Source organism: Centroberyx affinis, unplaced genomic scaffold, assembly GCF_046629955.1.
Source record: "Centroberyx affinis isolate AG114_WGS23_722 - 3 ecotype Tasmania unplaced genomic scaffold, CSIRO-AGI_Caff_v1 ptg000792l_1, whole genome shotgun sequence".
In the NCBI taxonomy this organism is placed as follows: Eukaryota; Metazoa; Chordata; class Actinopteri; order Beryciformes; family Berycidae; genus Centroberyx; species Centroberyx affinis.
Genome location: NW_027279398.1, coordinates 248,892 through 263,946, shown reverse-complemented (window position 1 = coordinate 263,946; position 15,055 = coordinate 248,892). Strand labels below are relative to the sequence as shown.

General features: G+C 40.5%; 2 protein-coding genes across 3 annotated transcripts; both read left to right on the top strand.

The window, feature by feature from the left end:
• Positions 1-1,628: 1,628 nt before the first annotated feature.
• On the top strand, positions 1,629-12,163 carry LOC139644811 (sialic acid-binding Ig-like lectin 5). 2 transcript variants are annotated; one of them, XM_071520304.1, is made up of 11 exons: positions 1,629-1,646; positions 2,008-2,129; positions 3,032-3,454; positions 3,671-3,988; positions 4,307-4,573; positions 5,469-5,735; positions 6,190-6,447; positions 6,553-6,846; positions 7,196-7,307; positions 7,741-7,804; positions 8,605-12,163. In XM_071520304.1, the coding sequence occupies exons 2-11, from the start codon at positions 2,054-2,056 to the stop codon at positions 9,031-9,033; spliced, it is 2,508 nt and encodes an 835-aa protein (XP_071376405.1). In that variant the 5' UTR covers positions 1,629-1,646; positions 2,008-2,053; the 3' UTR covers positions 9,034-12,163. The 2 variants fall into 2 exon arrangements, with proteins under 2 accessions (XP_071376405.1, XP_071376407.1); XM_071520306.1 differs by lacking the exon at positions 5,469-5,735.
• A 1,739-nt stretch (positions 12,164-13,902) lies between these two features.
• Positions 13,903-15,042, top strand: irgq2 (immunity-related GTPase family, q2). Its single transcript, XM_071520309.1, has one exon. The coding sequence runs from the start codon at positions 13,903-13,905 to the stop codon at positions 15,040-15,042; it is 1,140 nt and encodes a 379-aa protein (XP_071376410.1).
• Positions 15,043-15,055: the final 13 nt, after the last annotated feature.

Genomic DNA, 15,055 nt, shown 5'->3' with positions numbered 1-15,055 from the left:
AGGTGCTGAGATTTATGGTTTTCAAAACTCCCTTTCTGGCCCCACCCTCTCATATTTTCAACTGCTCAGTGACGGAGGATGGTACTACAAATGAATGACCAGTGTTGCAAGACATTTGAGCTATGAAATGAAAACTTGTTGTCAAGCCAAAAAAACAAGTGACAAAGCAGTATTATTATTACAGTATTTTGCATTGTGATATTGTACCTCTTCAGTAGACATTTCTGTTGGATCTCTGCTGTGATTAGCTAGTTTATCTTCTCTATTGCGAAATTGTGATTTTATTATTTATGTGAATTACAGGCCACTGTACTGTGTGTTGGTGCAATCCCTTGGTCTCCCATAGAGGCTAATAGAAGTCCTACATTACTTAATGCCTCTTTATAAACGCACTGTAGGCATTTAGCTGACTTACAGTATTAATGGCAAGCAGGCAGTATCTTGTGCATGACAGGACACACACTGGCTGTGGTGGACATTAAACCAATGACCTCTCAGTTACAACATGGCCTTTAACCACTAAAACACTCTGGTTTTTACATTGTGTGGTAATATGCATGCACATTGAGGGTAGAATTGCTTGCTGACTGATGAACTCCTGGCACTTAAAACTTTCCATTGCACACAGCCAGTCCTTATTTGCAGATACTAGCTATAGTAGAGTAGCCCAAACTGTGAACAGGAAGTTATTAAAGACAAAAAAATTCAAAGATGCCATGCGAGGCCAACCACAGTTGCATGCTGAGAAATTCTGTGGAAAGATGTTGCACAAGACAAAATGGCATTTATAATGATAAAAAATACTATCAACAGAAGTACTTTCTTAGAGTCTGCATTTGATCAAAATGGCCTGCTGTGTGCTAGTTTAGAGATACATGATGAATGCAGATATTTTTTTTTTATATTATGAATCTGCAGGTATTTGATGTACTACATCAGTGGCAAGACTTTATATTTTCATGTATGACCAAACTGATATTTGACCATAATTACTCAACTGACCCTGTTAATATCAAACACTCATTCAGACCAGTCACAGTTACACATTATTGAGAGTAAAGTGAAAACAAAACACTACAAAACAAACAAAGTCATATAAAACATTGCATGAGGAACTTATTCAGCACATCTGCTGGTTTCTGAAGATGACAGGATCTTTTTTTTTTTTCACTGATAGTTCCCCTTTTTGAAAGTTTCTCTTCACAATCTTTGAACTATCTTTTTTTTTTTAACAAAAACAAAAATAATTTCCTTTCATGATATCTATCTGATGATATGTATGTATGATAATCTTGCAGATAACCAATTAAGTATATTGTCTCTTTCTTCTCTTCTTGCTTACATTGTTAAAGAACAATAACTAATGTGAAAATGTGTTCTTTGCTCATGGAAAACCAGTTAAGTAAAAATACATACAAGTACATCAGTAAATCAGTATATCAAACCACATATCATACACTATGTCATATAGTTAAGAGTGTCGCAGTCTTTGGAGAGAAGTAATAATGCTCAGCAGAGTGCGGAGACACTTCCTGGAAACTTGTGGTAGCGCAAAGAGGGAAGAGGTAGAAAAGTGAAGAGAGGAAGAGGCAGTTCACAGCAGAGATCAGTCAAGAGGTGAGAGCAGGAGAACGAGACAGAACAAGGTACAGCGCAACACGCACCTTATTTTGTAAAAGTCTTTTTATCTGTAAATGAAAAGTGGTTAAAGTGATTGATTCTTCCCTAACTTGAAATACAGTAGATTGTTGTATTGGCTGATATATTGTAGTTGCAGATACCTGGCTTTGCCTGTACAGCATGGTGGACAGTAGTGGGGAAAATAGCAGCAAAACATATTTACATAAGTACAGAATAGCCAAAAGTGCAGCATCCTGTATGCAAATGAAAAAGGAGTTGAAGCAAAACCATTTCACGTCGTTTCTGTCTCTGTGCTGTGAGCTGTGGAGTTGTGTCTGCACCAGTTTCACCAACAGAAATTCCTGTATATTTCACTTGTGTATGAAGCGTTTTTGTGGAGGGAGAGACTGGCTGTCTCAAGCATCGACTGAAGATGTTGGTTCTCATCTGGGCAACTCTGCTCTTCTCTGTGAGAGGCAGCATCCAGAGTGCCAGCAATGCCACCACAGGTAGAGTATGTAGCTTGTTAATGTAATGATGTCGTAATCTTATCATGACTGTCAACTAGGGTTTGACTGATACTGTTTACCAATATGACCGATACCAATATGATGACTGATATTTTGCACCAATATTCAATGGCTTTGATGGGTTTTTTTTTCTATTTTCATGTCACAAAATTACAGTAAACTATTATAGAATTCAGCGTTTCACCCTGAATTTTATTCTTGTCAGGGTGGAAAAGCCTCTGAAACAACATTTAGACCATCATGTGACACTAAAACTCAGACCAACGAAATTCTTTCAGGGTTAGCAGCTACTGAAGAAGAAAGGCTGACCCACCACATCTATTTAATGGCAGAGAATCTCTGAGATAGATCGCTACCTTTAAATGAGCAATTAATTTACCCAAAACATTACTGAACAATTAAATAAATAAATAGGCCTAAAATATGCAATGAAGTAAAATTTCATTGCTGATTGGTTGTATCCAGGGAGGAACCTTCAACATATCGGCAGTGGAACACATGACTGGCCGAGATGCGATATTTAATAAAATGCCAATATCGGCCTCTTATATCAGCATTTTGTTTTTGCCTGCACTCACAGACATGCATGCACAGACTAAATTCAGTTGCTGTCTTATAAAGATTCATTACACTGTAAAGAAAGCAATGAAGCTGCATTCTTAAGTGCAACTGTGACTGTGAATTAATGCTGGTGATGACAAAACCCACCCAACAGCTTGTGGCAGGGTTCACTACTTGCTCAGCTATTAATAACTAACTAAATGTCTCGGTGTGTCTTCATACAACTCACTTAATGCATTATTCTTAGAAAAATGTAAACGCGTTCCCTATTCCTATAACCTGTTCCCTATTTGTCTTTTTTTCGGTCTTTGCATTAACAGGTAGTACAGTTCTGGGAGGAAATCAAACCTGTGATCAAGGCGTCTGTATCAGCCTCAGTGAAGAAAACATAATAGCAGAGGCTGGACTCTGTGTTGTCATACCGTGCTCTGTCACTGCTGCGGCCTCCTTCCGCCTCAAAAATGCAGTTTGGTTTAAATATGATCTAAACCTAAATATATCTAAATCTAATTGTAGTTCTGACCAAATATTCAACTTCAAGAACATCACAAAAGTCCAGGCTGGATTTCGAGGACGAGTGGCGCTATTGGAGCCCGACTTGACTGAAGAGAAGAAGAACAAGAACTGCAGCATCATCATCAATAACCTCACCGAGTCGGACTCTGGATCATATCGGTTCAGAGTTACTAATACCACAAATGGATTTAAATTCTGCTCTAAAACTGTCAAAATCACCGTCAAAGGTATGAAAAACTATGGCAAATATATATAACATGAAGGGGTATGAAGTAGCCTAATCTATGACTTTTATCAACCTCTACAACAACACAAGGGTTAGGCTGCAAGTGGTCTAAAATGTGCTGTGTTTGTTTGTGTTGCCATGTAGAAAAGCTGCTCACCTGTTTCCACTCATAGACTAAGTCATCTTGATTCTCTCTGTATATTTGATCTCCCATTAGCTCTGAGCCAGAAGCCCAAAGTGACGTTTCCTCCACTGACAGAGGGACAGCAGGCCACACTGAGCTGCACTGCTCCAGGTTGCTGCTCTGGATCTGCTCCTGAAATCATCTGGATATGGAGAGCAACAGGAGAGAATGTCTCTCACATCGCAGGCAACACCACTTCTAGCAAGACTGAGAATCTCACTGTCACACAGAAACACAACTCAACTTTGACCTTTACCCCTTCAGCCAAAGACCATGGCACCAAGGTCACCTGTAAGGTGAGCTTCATGGGTAACATCACTGCAGAGGAGACGGTGACTCTGAACGTGACCTGTGAGTAGCACATATGTAATTCTCTCACCTACACTTAAAAATGTTTGCTAAACAGAACTCCTTCAACTATATAAATCTGTAGAATTTATAATAGCGGAATTACTTTTTACTTTTGTTTTTAGTAAAGTAGTTTGAAGTTTGTAGTAAATATATGAGTTTAGAGCAAGGAACAGCTTTTTTTTTTTAAAGGGGAACACCAGCCATTTCAATATTTTTAATATTATTCAGAAGGCGTCCCAGGCCATAACATGGTTTAAAACAATCGGAAATTACATTGTCTGATGAATTCAAATGACCATTTCTCATTTTGTCTCAAAGACGTGAAGAAACCCATAATCACTGGGAATACAACTGTGAAGGAAGGTGATGCTCTGAATCTGACCTGCAGTGTTGAAAGTTACCCTCTATCTATTGTCACATGGGCCAAACTTGGCTCCAATGATACTGAAACTAAACTGCAGAATGGAACTGAAAAGGCCGCTCTTTTCATCTCTAATGTGACAATAGAACATTTTGGACAATACATCTGTACAGCTCAACACCTGAACACGTCCCAGACGGCATATGCTAACATAACAGTGATATGTGAGTAATGTAATCTACTTGGAGAGGAAATGTATTTTTGTATTTTTCATTATCATCTAGTTAAAATTTGACAAACACTTGACAATATGAGTTTAGAGCAGAGAGCACCCTTGTTGAAATGTGGGCTCGTTAGCATCTGGTTGTAGCATGCTAGCTGACATTGTTTGCAGTTAGCATCTTTGTTTTGGCTGTTCTGCTAGTATATTGATTCTTTAGACTGTTGATATGTTGACTTCATGATGCAATTCAGTCTCTGATCTGCTGAGCAGCCTGTCTCAAGCCAGCAGTGTCAGAATGATAAGGGATAAGCCAACGTGTAGGTCCAGGATAGTGGAGGCAACTTTGTATTTGGTGTTGAGAGTGTGTGTTCAAGGCCGTGATTCTGTAATGCCACAAATCACTGTTGAGCTTTCTGGAGGGCCATGGGCCAAACTCAACGAAACATCTGCGATGGGAGGAGACCGCTTGATAACCTCAGTGACAACCTTGCACTCACACACTCAACCCTGCAACATTTAGATGAGGTAGCTGGTGAGTGGTACTACCTGTCTGGTGGTCCTGTAGATTTATGACGGCGTAGCCTGTAGGCTTTTGTATGAATGCTCACCTTGGATTACGACACAAAAGATTGCAACATCAAACCCTGTGTATTGGTAAATGTAAAAGTTACTCAATTAGGAAAGAGTCTAAAAATTGTTATAACATCTTTAATAATTGCAGGCTACAAATTTTGTCCTGAGATCTTGAACTCTCTTCAACATAATCCCTTTTTCTCAAATTATCCAAGGTTTATTGATGCATCCAGCCTCAGGTTTGAACCACAGGTTTAGTATAATTTGAAATTACATTAATGAATTCAAATGACCATTCCTCTAAATGTCATTTTGTCTCAAAGACGTGAAGAAACCCATAATCACTGGGAATACAACTGTGAAGGAAGGTGACGCTCTGAATCTGACCTGCAGTGTTGAAAGTTACCCTCTATCTATTGTCACATGGACCAAACTTGGCTCCAATGATACTGAAACTAAACTGCAGAATGGAACAGAAAAGGCCGCTCTTTTCATCTCTAATGTGACAATAGAACATTTTGGACAATACATCTGTACAGCTCAACACCTGAACATGACCCAGAGGGTATATGCTAACATAACAGTGATGTGTGAGTACACTGTACTAACTAATTCATATTCACATTCTAAATCATCATCTTGTTTATAGCAGAGATCGACCTTTTCTAATGCTCCCCCTAATTCATACTTGATAAAATTTGCACCCTTCTTGTTCAAGTGTAGGCGGGGCCACATGGTGTGTCCATCTTTAATTTTATGACTTTTAGACCAGTTATAGCAAGATTTAATTCCATTTTCTTTAGCTATTCTATTAGAGATAAAGTCTAAAAATGGTTATAACATCTTGGATTATTTCACACTACAAAGTTTGTCCTGAGATCTTGGACTTTTTCATCACATAATCCCATTTTCTCACATTATTGAGGCACCCAAGCTTCCAGGCGGTCCCAGCCTCATGTTGGAGCCAAAGGTTTAGAACAATCACAAATTACATTGTCTAATGAATTCAAATGACCATTTCTCTTTTGTCATTTTGTCTCAAAGACGTGAAGAAACCCGTAATCACTGGGAATACAACTGTGAAGGAAGGTGACACTCTGAATCTGATCTGCAGTGTTGAAAGTTACCCTCTATCTATTGTCACATGGGCCAAACTTGACTCCAACACAGTTCTGCAGAATGGAACTGAAAAGGCGGCTCTCATCATCTTTAACGTGACAGCAGAACATTTTGGACGATACGTCTGTACAGCTCAACACCTGAGCACAACATGGACAGCATATGCTAACATAACAGTGAGGTGTAAGTACATTGTACTAATCTGCTTAGACAGGAAATGTATTTTCTCAGGCTACATTATCATCTTCTCTTTTCTGTGATGTCACGACGCTGCCTGTGTGTCCCCAGTCTTTCCGAAGATCCTACAAGGCTCTGGGTGCGTGGTTCGGTCGGAGGTCCTGACCTGTGTGTGTATCAGTCGGGGGGTTCCCTTACCCACCATCAGATGGCCGCTGCTGGGGAACCACGTAGAGTACTCCATCATTACAACTGTGTTGAGCTCCACAGTCAACAGCACCATCACCCTGCCTGTGAAAGACCGCAGCAAAGGCACTGTCGAGTATGTTAGCAGCAATGAAATTGGGGAAGTAAAAGGGAACCTCACCATCAAGAACGACAAGTTAGAACAAGAGGGTAACGAGGGTAATGAAAACACCAATACTCTTCTAGACCACTGATTCATGACACTTTCAGTACCTATTTCTTGCTATAGTCTGCACTACCAGTCAAAAGTCTGGACACACCTGATTGAGTGTACTATATGTTTTGCATTATCTTAAAGCCATTTTGATCTAAAGGCTTATGCTTAAATGCTTGAAATTTGTTTCTTCGACAAATATGAATAGTGAAGTTGATGCCTATGTATGAATTTCTTGTAGTGTATCCAAACTTTTGACTGGTAGTGTACTTCATATTTGTATGACCTTAACAGGGAGCAGTTGCCATGACACAGCACAGGTTTTTTTTCACAATTTGTTCCTCTTGACTCTAGGTCAATACAGAAACATTTTAAGAATTGTTACGGAGCTGGAAACTATCATTGCATTTTTGATCGGCACCGTCCTTTCAGCAACCATCTGCTGTTTTGCATGGAGATGCCATCGGTACGTTACTATGTTCATTTTGTTTTCTGTGTGAATTTCAAGCTTTGTCCATGTGTACTGTTCATTCATAGATGTTAAAGTCCCCATGAAATGAACTCCCATTACTTTTAGTTCCTGGAAAAACATCTTTAGCATCTTTAACTGGTGACCTCATGCTGCACCAGTAGGCGTAAATAAAAATTTCAACCAATGTCCCTCCAATAAAACTGCCTTTCTCACCCAGACTCATATTCCATTGGTTTATGCTTTTTAATGGTCCCTCACTGCATTATATACCACACCAACATCCTGTTTCAACAGGAAATGCATGAAATCGAGGAAGTAAAGATGTCGTTTCATGGGGTTGTTAAAGCCTGTTTAAAATGAACATAAACAATCTGTGTTTGAATTGTTTTGTTGCTGTTGAAATATTGTTGACAACATTTCTCCTCAGAAAAAAGAAGGACTCCAGAAACCTGTCTGAGACCCTGGAGATGGTGTCTTGTCAGGATCATCCGGTATGTACATTTATCTGCTAGTCATATTATTTATTCTTCTGTAGAAACATTATGCACTACAGTAACTGATTCCAGATACTCCATATATCTTTTTGTCACTGTCAGACTTTCTTGTGTTTAGTGAAAATCTCTGTACAAATCTCACAGGCTGACAGATTTAATGCATAGAGAAAGATTGCTGTGTTTAAAGGATTCCCCTTGCCTCTTATTATAAAGAAAGAAAGATTATAAAGAAGTTGGACGTGCTATCTAAACATGGTGAAAGTATCAAAACACACCGTCGGCAACTAAATCCATAGAATCCATATTAGAAAACCGAGCCTCTAAATGAGCCGTTTGGACTTCCGTAAATTTGTGGCGTCACAAAGGTTCGCTCATTATCATTTTTGTAAGAAATAATAGACTAACAAAGTGTTTTTTTCAAAGCAGTTGAGCAGTTGCCATTGTCTATTTACCGGAGAGTTTTCCCTACCTGTCGCTGCCTGCGCTATGGTGTCTCACATTTCACTCTTGAAACGGTTAGCCAATCAGAACAGAGGGTCGTTAATGTTAATGAGCCATAAAGATACAGCAACAGAAATAGCCTGTTCTTGGCAAGGCTCAGAGAGATATTGGAAAATGAACGTGTGAAAATGGACTGAGAGTGTTTTTGGTACATGACGCCACAAAAACAGCTTTGAATGGACCTCAAGACATAATAATAATAAGAATAAAACACTGGAAAGTGTAGAATATGGGACCTTTAAAGTAGCTGGCAAATTTCTGACTTGTCCATGTAATTTCAACATTGTACCTAACAGGCAGATGTGGGTCAAGCAGAGGAAGATTACCAGACCCTCCAGCAAAGAGGAGACGAAAGTGGAGCCCAGAGCAGCGAGGCAGCGGGGAAATCGGCCGCTAACGGTGAACCAAAAGACGTGGAATACGCCAGCATCGACTTCTCCCTGTTGAAGAAGAAGGAGAGTCCCGAGGAGGCAGAGAAGAAGCAAGAAACCACGGAGACAGAGTACGCTGAAATCAAGAAAGAGAAAGACAAGAAGGAGGAGGAGGAGGAGGAGGGACAAGACGACGGCGGAGAGGAGAGAGAAATGCTGAAGGAGGAAGAAGAAGAAGAGGAGGCGATGATAGCGGAGGATGAGGAGACAAAACACTGTATCCCAGAGGGGGAGGGAGGTGAGGGTGAAGCGCTGTATTCCAATATGAAGGCTGTTATGAGTGAGGAGCAGTGAGACAGCAAGTTGTGGTGGGTATTGGTCATGTTGAGACCTTTGGGTTTGATTATTTTAAGGATTGATTGTTTGACTTTTGAGGATTTGATTCAGGGTAAAATTTCTTGATAGTCGCTCACAATTACACCTCAAAAATGGGTAAACTTTTAAAGTTACTTTATCTTGCATCCAGACTTATCAAGCTTATTTTCTTTTTTTTTTTGTGAAATCATCTTACTGCACTGGCAGATAATTTTACCGGTTTCAACAAATTTGACTTGTTTTTTTCAGCATAATGTAACTTGTTTTAGGACATTGTATTTGGTGATTTTCTTCATGGTTTTATGGTGATTTTCTTCGGTTTCTTCGGTGAAGTCATTTTGGCATGTATCAAGTGAAATTTCTTGAAACCAGCAAGATTATCCGCTGGTGCAGTGAGATAATTTGACAAAAAATATCAACAAATAAGCTTGCTTGGTGTGGAAACAAGATAAAATCACTGGACAACTTGTCATTTTTTGCAGTGTAGCTGAGATGTTGATTCTCACTCTGAATGTAAATGGCGATCCGGTGAACACTTTCTACCACGCTGCTGTGACCTTCAACAGTCAAGCTCAGCCAAGAGGAAGTGAGACGCTTCATGTAGAGCCCTAGCCCGGCCAATCCCTAGACATTCAGGCCCGAGCCCGGCCCAAGCCCTTAAGGCTTATGAGAATTCTCAGCCCGAGCCTGACCCGAGTCCGAGATTTTAATTTTTTTTTTTACATAAAAAGCTAATGTGTTTGATCAATTTCGAATAGCTTATTAAATCAACACCATACAAAACACCATACAAAACACTTCCAAAGCATTACCAGTATTAAATGTGTCAGTTCAAACATTTATCAGAAAAAGGTTGAGCTTTTTAACAGGATCGGAGCCGCAACTCTGGAGATAGGCATGACTTCTATTTTTGACGAACTACTACGCATTCGTCTGTTCCGTATTTTAGCCATATAAAACTATATAAATAATAGTTTGCTTATTGTAGTCATTTATCACCATGTCAGTTAAGAAAACAGAGGATACCTGAATCAATGTCGCTTAAATATGTTGGAGATGAAGTTATTCACGGAGAGCCGCTGAGAAGCTTCTATTTGGCAACAGTACATCTACACTCAAAAAAAGAGACACAAGTACTCTTCTATGGTACATTAATGTTCCTCACAGTACAACGTGAGTTGTTTATAGAACAATAAGTAAAACTGGATAGCTGTGTTGACTTACCCATAGGTAATACGTGCAACAGAATGGGCAGAGCGCAGGCATTACGCAAACGGAACGCATGCTGTGTACGACCAAAAGCTTCACCAATGAACATGGCTAGAGTCCATTTTCTCAAGAACAGAACAGTAACGTTAGTCCATGAGGCCAGTGCTTGTTTGGAAGCGACAGGAGGGCGTGTGTGTGCGTGCCAGGCAGACTGTGTCTGTATTTGATAGACTAAAACTTAACTTTGTTTTATAATCAAATTTTATTTATTTTCTTAAATTAGTAGTTTCTTTGATTGGTATGCCTATTGATTTCAAGTCCCAAGCCCCCCCAAAAAAAAGAAACAGGTCCCGACCCGAGCCTGAGCTAGTGATGTGAAAATCGGCCCACAGCTCGGCCCAAATCTGTCATAGCCTCGGGCCCCGTCAGGCTCGGGCCAGAATGCAGGGCTCTAGCTTCATGTCTCGACACTTGGGCGCTATGAAACTCTATCGCTATGTGGTACAAGTCATTTTGTACAAAACCACTCTGCTCTTGAGCGGAAGTAAAAGTTGTATTATTGTGAAAATGTAACTTTAAAGACCCCATGAAACAACATCTTTACTTCCTTGATGTGATGTATTTCCTGTTGAAACAGGATGTTGGGGCGGGACATAACGCAGTGAGGGCTCATCCAAAAGTCTAAACCAATGGGATAGCAGTCAGGGAGAGAAAAGCAGTTTTATTTGATGGAAGGGGCGGAATTGTGATGGTTTTATTGGTTAGAATTTTGATTTACTCCTACTGGTGCAGCATGAGGTCACCATTAAAGATGCACTGATTTCCAGGAAGTAAAAGTAATGGGAGTTCATTTTATGAAGACTTCAACTGTAAATTTTCACACCTTAGCTGGGATTTTAATCTCCCATAATCCTCTTTGTATAAAAATGAGTTTTGCTGATGTTACATGTCAGGAGAATGTATTCATGTATTAGTTTGCATAATCTGCTGCAATATAGTGATGTATATAACTAAATATTTTTTATTATCGTTAGACAGCACATATTGTAGCATTTTATAACAAAGCATATTGTTGTATAAGCAGTGCTTCTATAAACAGGGAACCAGAGAGCTGAGATCACATTCAAACAAACTGAGAATGAATTAGGAAATGTCATCGCCATGAATGTGGTGATGACATGGTACCGTGGTACTGTGCAGGATCTACTTGTTAAAATGTTTTTATTCATGTACTTTGATCAGTTGCACCAAACATGTTTACGTCAGTTTGTGAAGATGCTGAGAGTTCCACTGAAACATTTCACTTCTTTGTTGTTATATTGAATTTAAGACTTTTGCTGTAAAATGAGATTGTTATTATAATATCTGTTATAACATCCGACAAACTAATGATGGAAATCGTTTAGTAGGTTCAGTCAAGCAATCTGAATGGTCAAAGATAACCCAGGCTAGCTGCACTTTATTGGTTGCTACGCCAAATCTTGTGGCAACCAAGGAGCTTGTTAGTAGACTTTCTTGCTTTCTTCTCTTTTCTTTTTTACTCTTAATGTTATGTACATACTGTATACTATTTTGGAGGAAACGTTTCAGATAGCACACATGCGTTGGTACCGGTGTATATTTGCCAGGCATGTCCGGTCTTACATATATACAAGACCGGATTTACTGTATTTACTGTATATATAAGGACGCCCTCTCAGGTTTTCGTAGAGCTACGATATTGTTTCATTTCATTTCTGACAGGAGAATGAAAGACTTGCCCTCCCTGGTAATGTGTTTATCATTGTTATTTTGCTTCCTGTGAGAACTCATCATTTCAATTTACCATTTTTTATATGCAGATAACGTCTTAGCTTTACTATTTAAAGTCCACAAATAAAATCTAAAAAAAAAAAGTTAAAATAATAGATAATGCAGAATGTGTTTTCTACTTTGTATTGCATTTATTCAATAAAGCATACATTTTGAGAGAACTGGAGCAGTTACATGTTCTTGATGTTGAATATCAAGAAAAAGCAAATACAACTTGTTTCAATAATTTTCTAGACTCAAGTGTCATTTTCTTGATGCAGTAGTGCAGTGAACTGCCTTATTCTAAGACACTGACCCTCATTTCTAGAAAATTCCTGAGACAAGGGAAACTGCATTGGAAACAAGTGAAATTGTCTGACCCCAGTGGCAGCTTTTTTCACTTATTTTAAGAAAATTAGGATTTTAGCACTCTGACTAGTTAAGATGAAGTTTTTTTTTAAGTGTGCATGTAAACGTGTGTGCATCTTTGTTCACAGTATGCATGTATGTGTGTGCTTGCTCTCACTCTGGATTAAGGATGAGCTTACAGGATTAGAATGTTCCACTAGCTGGACGGATGCCTTAAATAGATCAACCAGACACTGGCAGCTCTAGAAAGTTGAGGCGAAATCTTTGTTTCACCACTGGGGACTGGGATTTCAACCAGCTGAACTGTGTCTTTTCCTTCCCGGTCTGAGGTAAGAGTGTGGCGCATCACTGTTGCTGAATATGAAAACCTTGTATCGCGTTAGATTGCTTGAAAATATCTGAGATAGAATGTACAATCTTATGATTAGCCATGCATCGTTGAAGATTCATTATGGGGTTTTTATAAGGGTGTCGTGGGTTAGGGTTAGGGCCCTTGGGTCATGAAATTTGTTTTTACCTATAAGGGACCATGTATACCAGGGTTGGGCTCAATTCATGTATGAAGTCAAAAGTTACAATTCAATTGAGGAATCAGAGTTTGAAAAAACCTACAGCAAACAGAATTGGAATTGAATTGGAATTCCAGGAAGAAGAATTTAATTCAGTGAAATTCCATGTTGTTGCTTTTTCTTACCACATATCTGAGATTACACATAGTGTTATGTATTATCAACACTGAATATCAAAATGTTAAAGGTTCCTATCAGGTGGTATTTATATACTTAACATGTAATCAAAACACATTGTGATTAGATGTATTTGATAGGTTAACTGTCTTTTATTTGATTCATAATGTTTGATTTATAATGTTTAGCGAGTCAAGACGACCAAAGTGGAATATCATCAATAGTTCTGTTTCCTGTCATTCCAATTTAGTTCCAATTGTGTTTCCTTAGAGCTGTGTCACATTCCAATTCCAAATCCAGGAATTGAATTGGAATTTACCGTGCATTCTCAATTCAATTCATGAATGGCCCCAAACCTGGTATAAACCTCAGTTCAGTTCAGTTCAGTTCAGTTCAGTTCAGTTCAGTTCAGTTCAGTTCAGTTCAGTTCAAGTAAAAACATGATAGAGTATAAACCACAATTGGATTTACAGTTTTTCTGTGACATCAGACGTATTATTTTGCTCACTGAGAGTGTTTTGGATTCTTCTTTGTAGGAATGTATTACATTGATACCAGTGTCACGCTGCCAGTTTCATTTGTTTTTATTATCAGTGTTAGCTGTCATGCCCTAGTGTTATACTTACCGGTATGTTAAAGGAGATCAAGGAGATCTGCTTTGCTGTCATGACACTCATGACTAAATCACAACAGTCCTGTTACTATGGGATAGATAATAGATTTGTCCGATCTTTTAGACAGAATACTCAAGAAGGCAACAATCTTGCAAACTGTCTTCATTTTTTCCACAGAAATGGCTGATGTTTTCAGAGGCCTAAACCTCCTGGAGTCCCTCAAAGAGTCTATAGAGAACAATAAACTATCAGATGTCAAGGACGCAGTGGAAGATCTCCTGATCAGCAGGATCAACTTAGCTGTGGTGGGGGACCGCGGGGTTGAAAAGGCCACCTTTATAAACGCCATCCGTGGCCTCGGTCCCGAGGACGAGGGGGCAGCTCTGTCTCCGTCCCCTACCCCCCCAGAGGGACTGGCAGGCTACCCCAACCCCAAACACCCCGACTTCCGCCTGTGGGATTTGCCGCCTGTCCCCACCACCTCTCCGTTTGAACCCGAGGGATACATGGATAGAGTTAAATTCCTCCGCTACAACGCTGTCTTCATGGTGTTCACGCAGAGCCCCCATCCCAACAGTGCGGAGGTGTTCTTGGAGGCCCGTTCGCTGCAGCGAGAAACAGTGTACTTCATTCTCTTAGCTTCGGAAAAAGACACAGATAAGAACCTGGAGGACAAAAGGAAAGCCAGTCTGGAAATCCTGAAGTCAGAGGGCGTGGCTCAGCCGAAAGTCTACCTGGTGAGACCCGCCACCTTGGAGAAGTTGGACTTCCCCGACCTGCTGGAGGACATGGGCAGGGACCTGCCGGAGATCCGGGCCAACTCCTTCCTGCTGGCTCTACCGACGCTAACCCGCACCCTCGTCTCCCAGAAGAGGGACGCATTCAAAGCTCTAGTATGGGCAGCCGCCTCGCTCTCTGGCGGGGTGTCGGCGATCCCCGTTCCCCTGGTGGCCTCCATGGTGGATTCCAGCGTAGGAGTGCGGATCCTGACCAAAGCGCGGATATCGCTGTGCCTGGATGACGAGTCAGTCGAGCGGCTGGCAAAGCAGCGCGGCGTCGAGCCCGCGAAACTCAAAGCCCTGCGGACCTGTGTCCTCTCAGTGGAGGTCACCAAAGGGGAAGTGAAAAAGCGACTGGCGGCCGCAGAAAAGGACTTGGCCACAGTCTCGAGCAGGCTGGTGGAGATGGCGATGCCCAGACACGCCCGTTCTGCCAGCCGCTCCTTCACCGCCATGCTGCAGGCCTTAAACGGGGCCATCGATGACATGGCGGCTGATGCTGAGAAGATAGTGACTGCTGCTGTTGGGGAAGGGAAGTGAGGTTGACCATGGT

Bases quoted from the DNA above. Each gene is read 5' to 3' on its own strand.
- LOC139644811 (XM_071520304.1), top strand. From the start codon at position 2,054: ATGTTGGTTCTCATCTGGGCAACTCTGCTCTTCTCTGTGAGAGGCAGC. The intron at 2,130-3,031 runs GTAGAGTATGTA...TTGCATTAACAG, and splicing joins TGCCAGCAATGCCACCACAG to GTAGTACAGTTCTGGGAGGA. The intron at 4,574-5,468 runs GTGAGTAATGTA...TTTGTCTCAAAG, and splicing joins TGCTAACATAACAGTGATAT to ACGTGAAGAAACCCATAATC.
- irgq2 (XM_071520309.1), top strand. From the start codon at position 13,903: ATGGCTGATGTTTTCAGAGGCCTAAACCTCCTGGAGTCCCTCAAAGAG.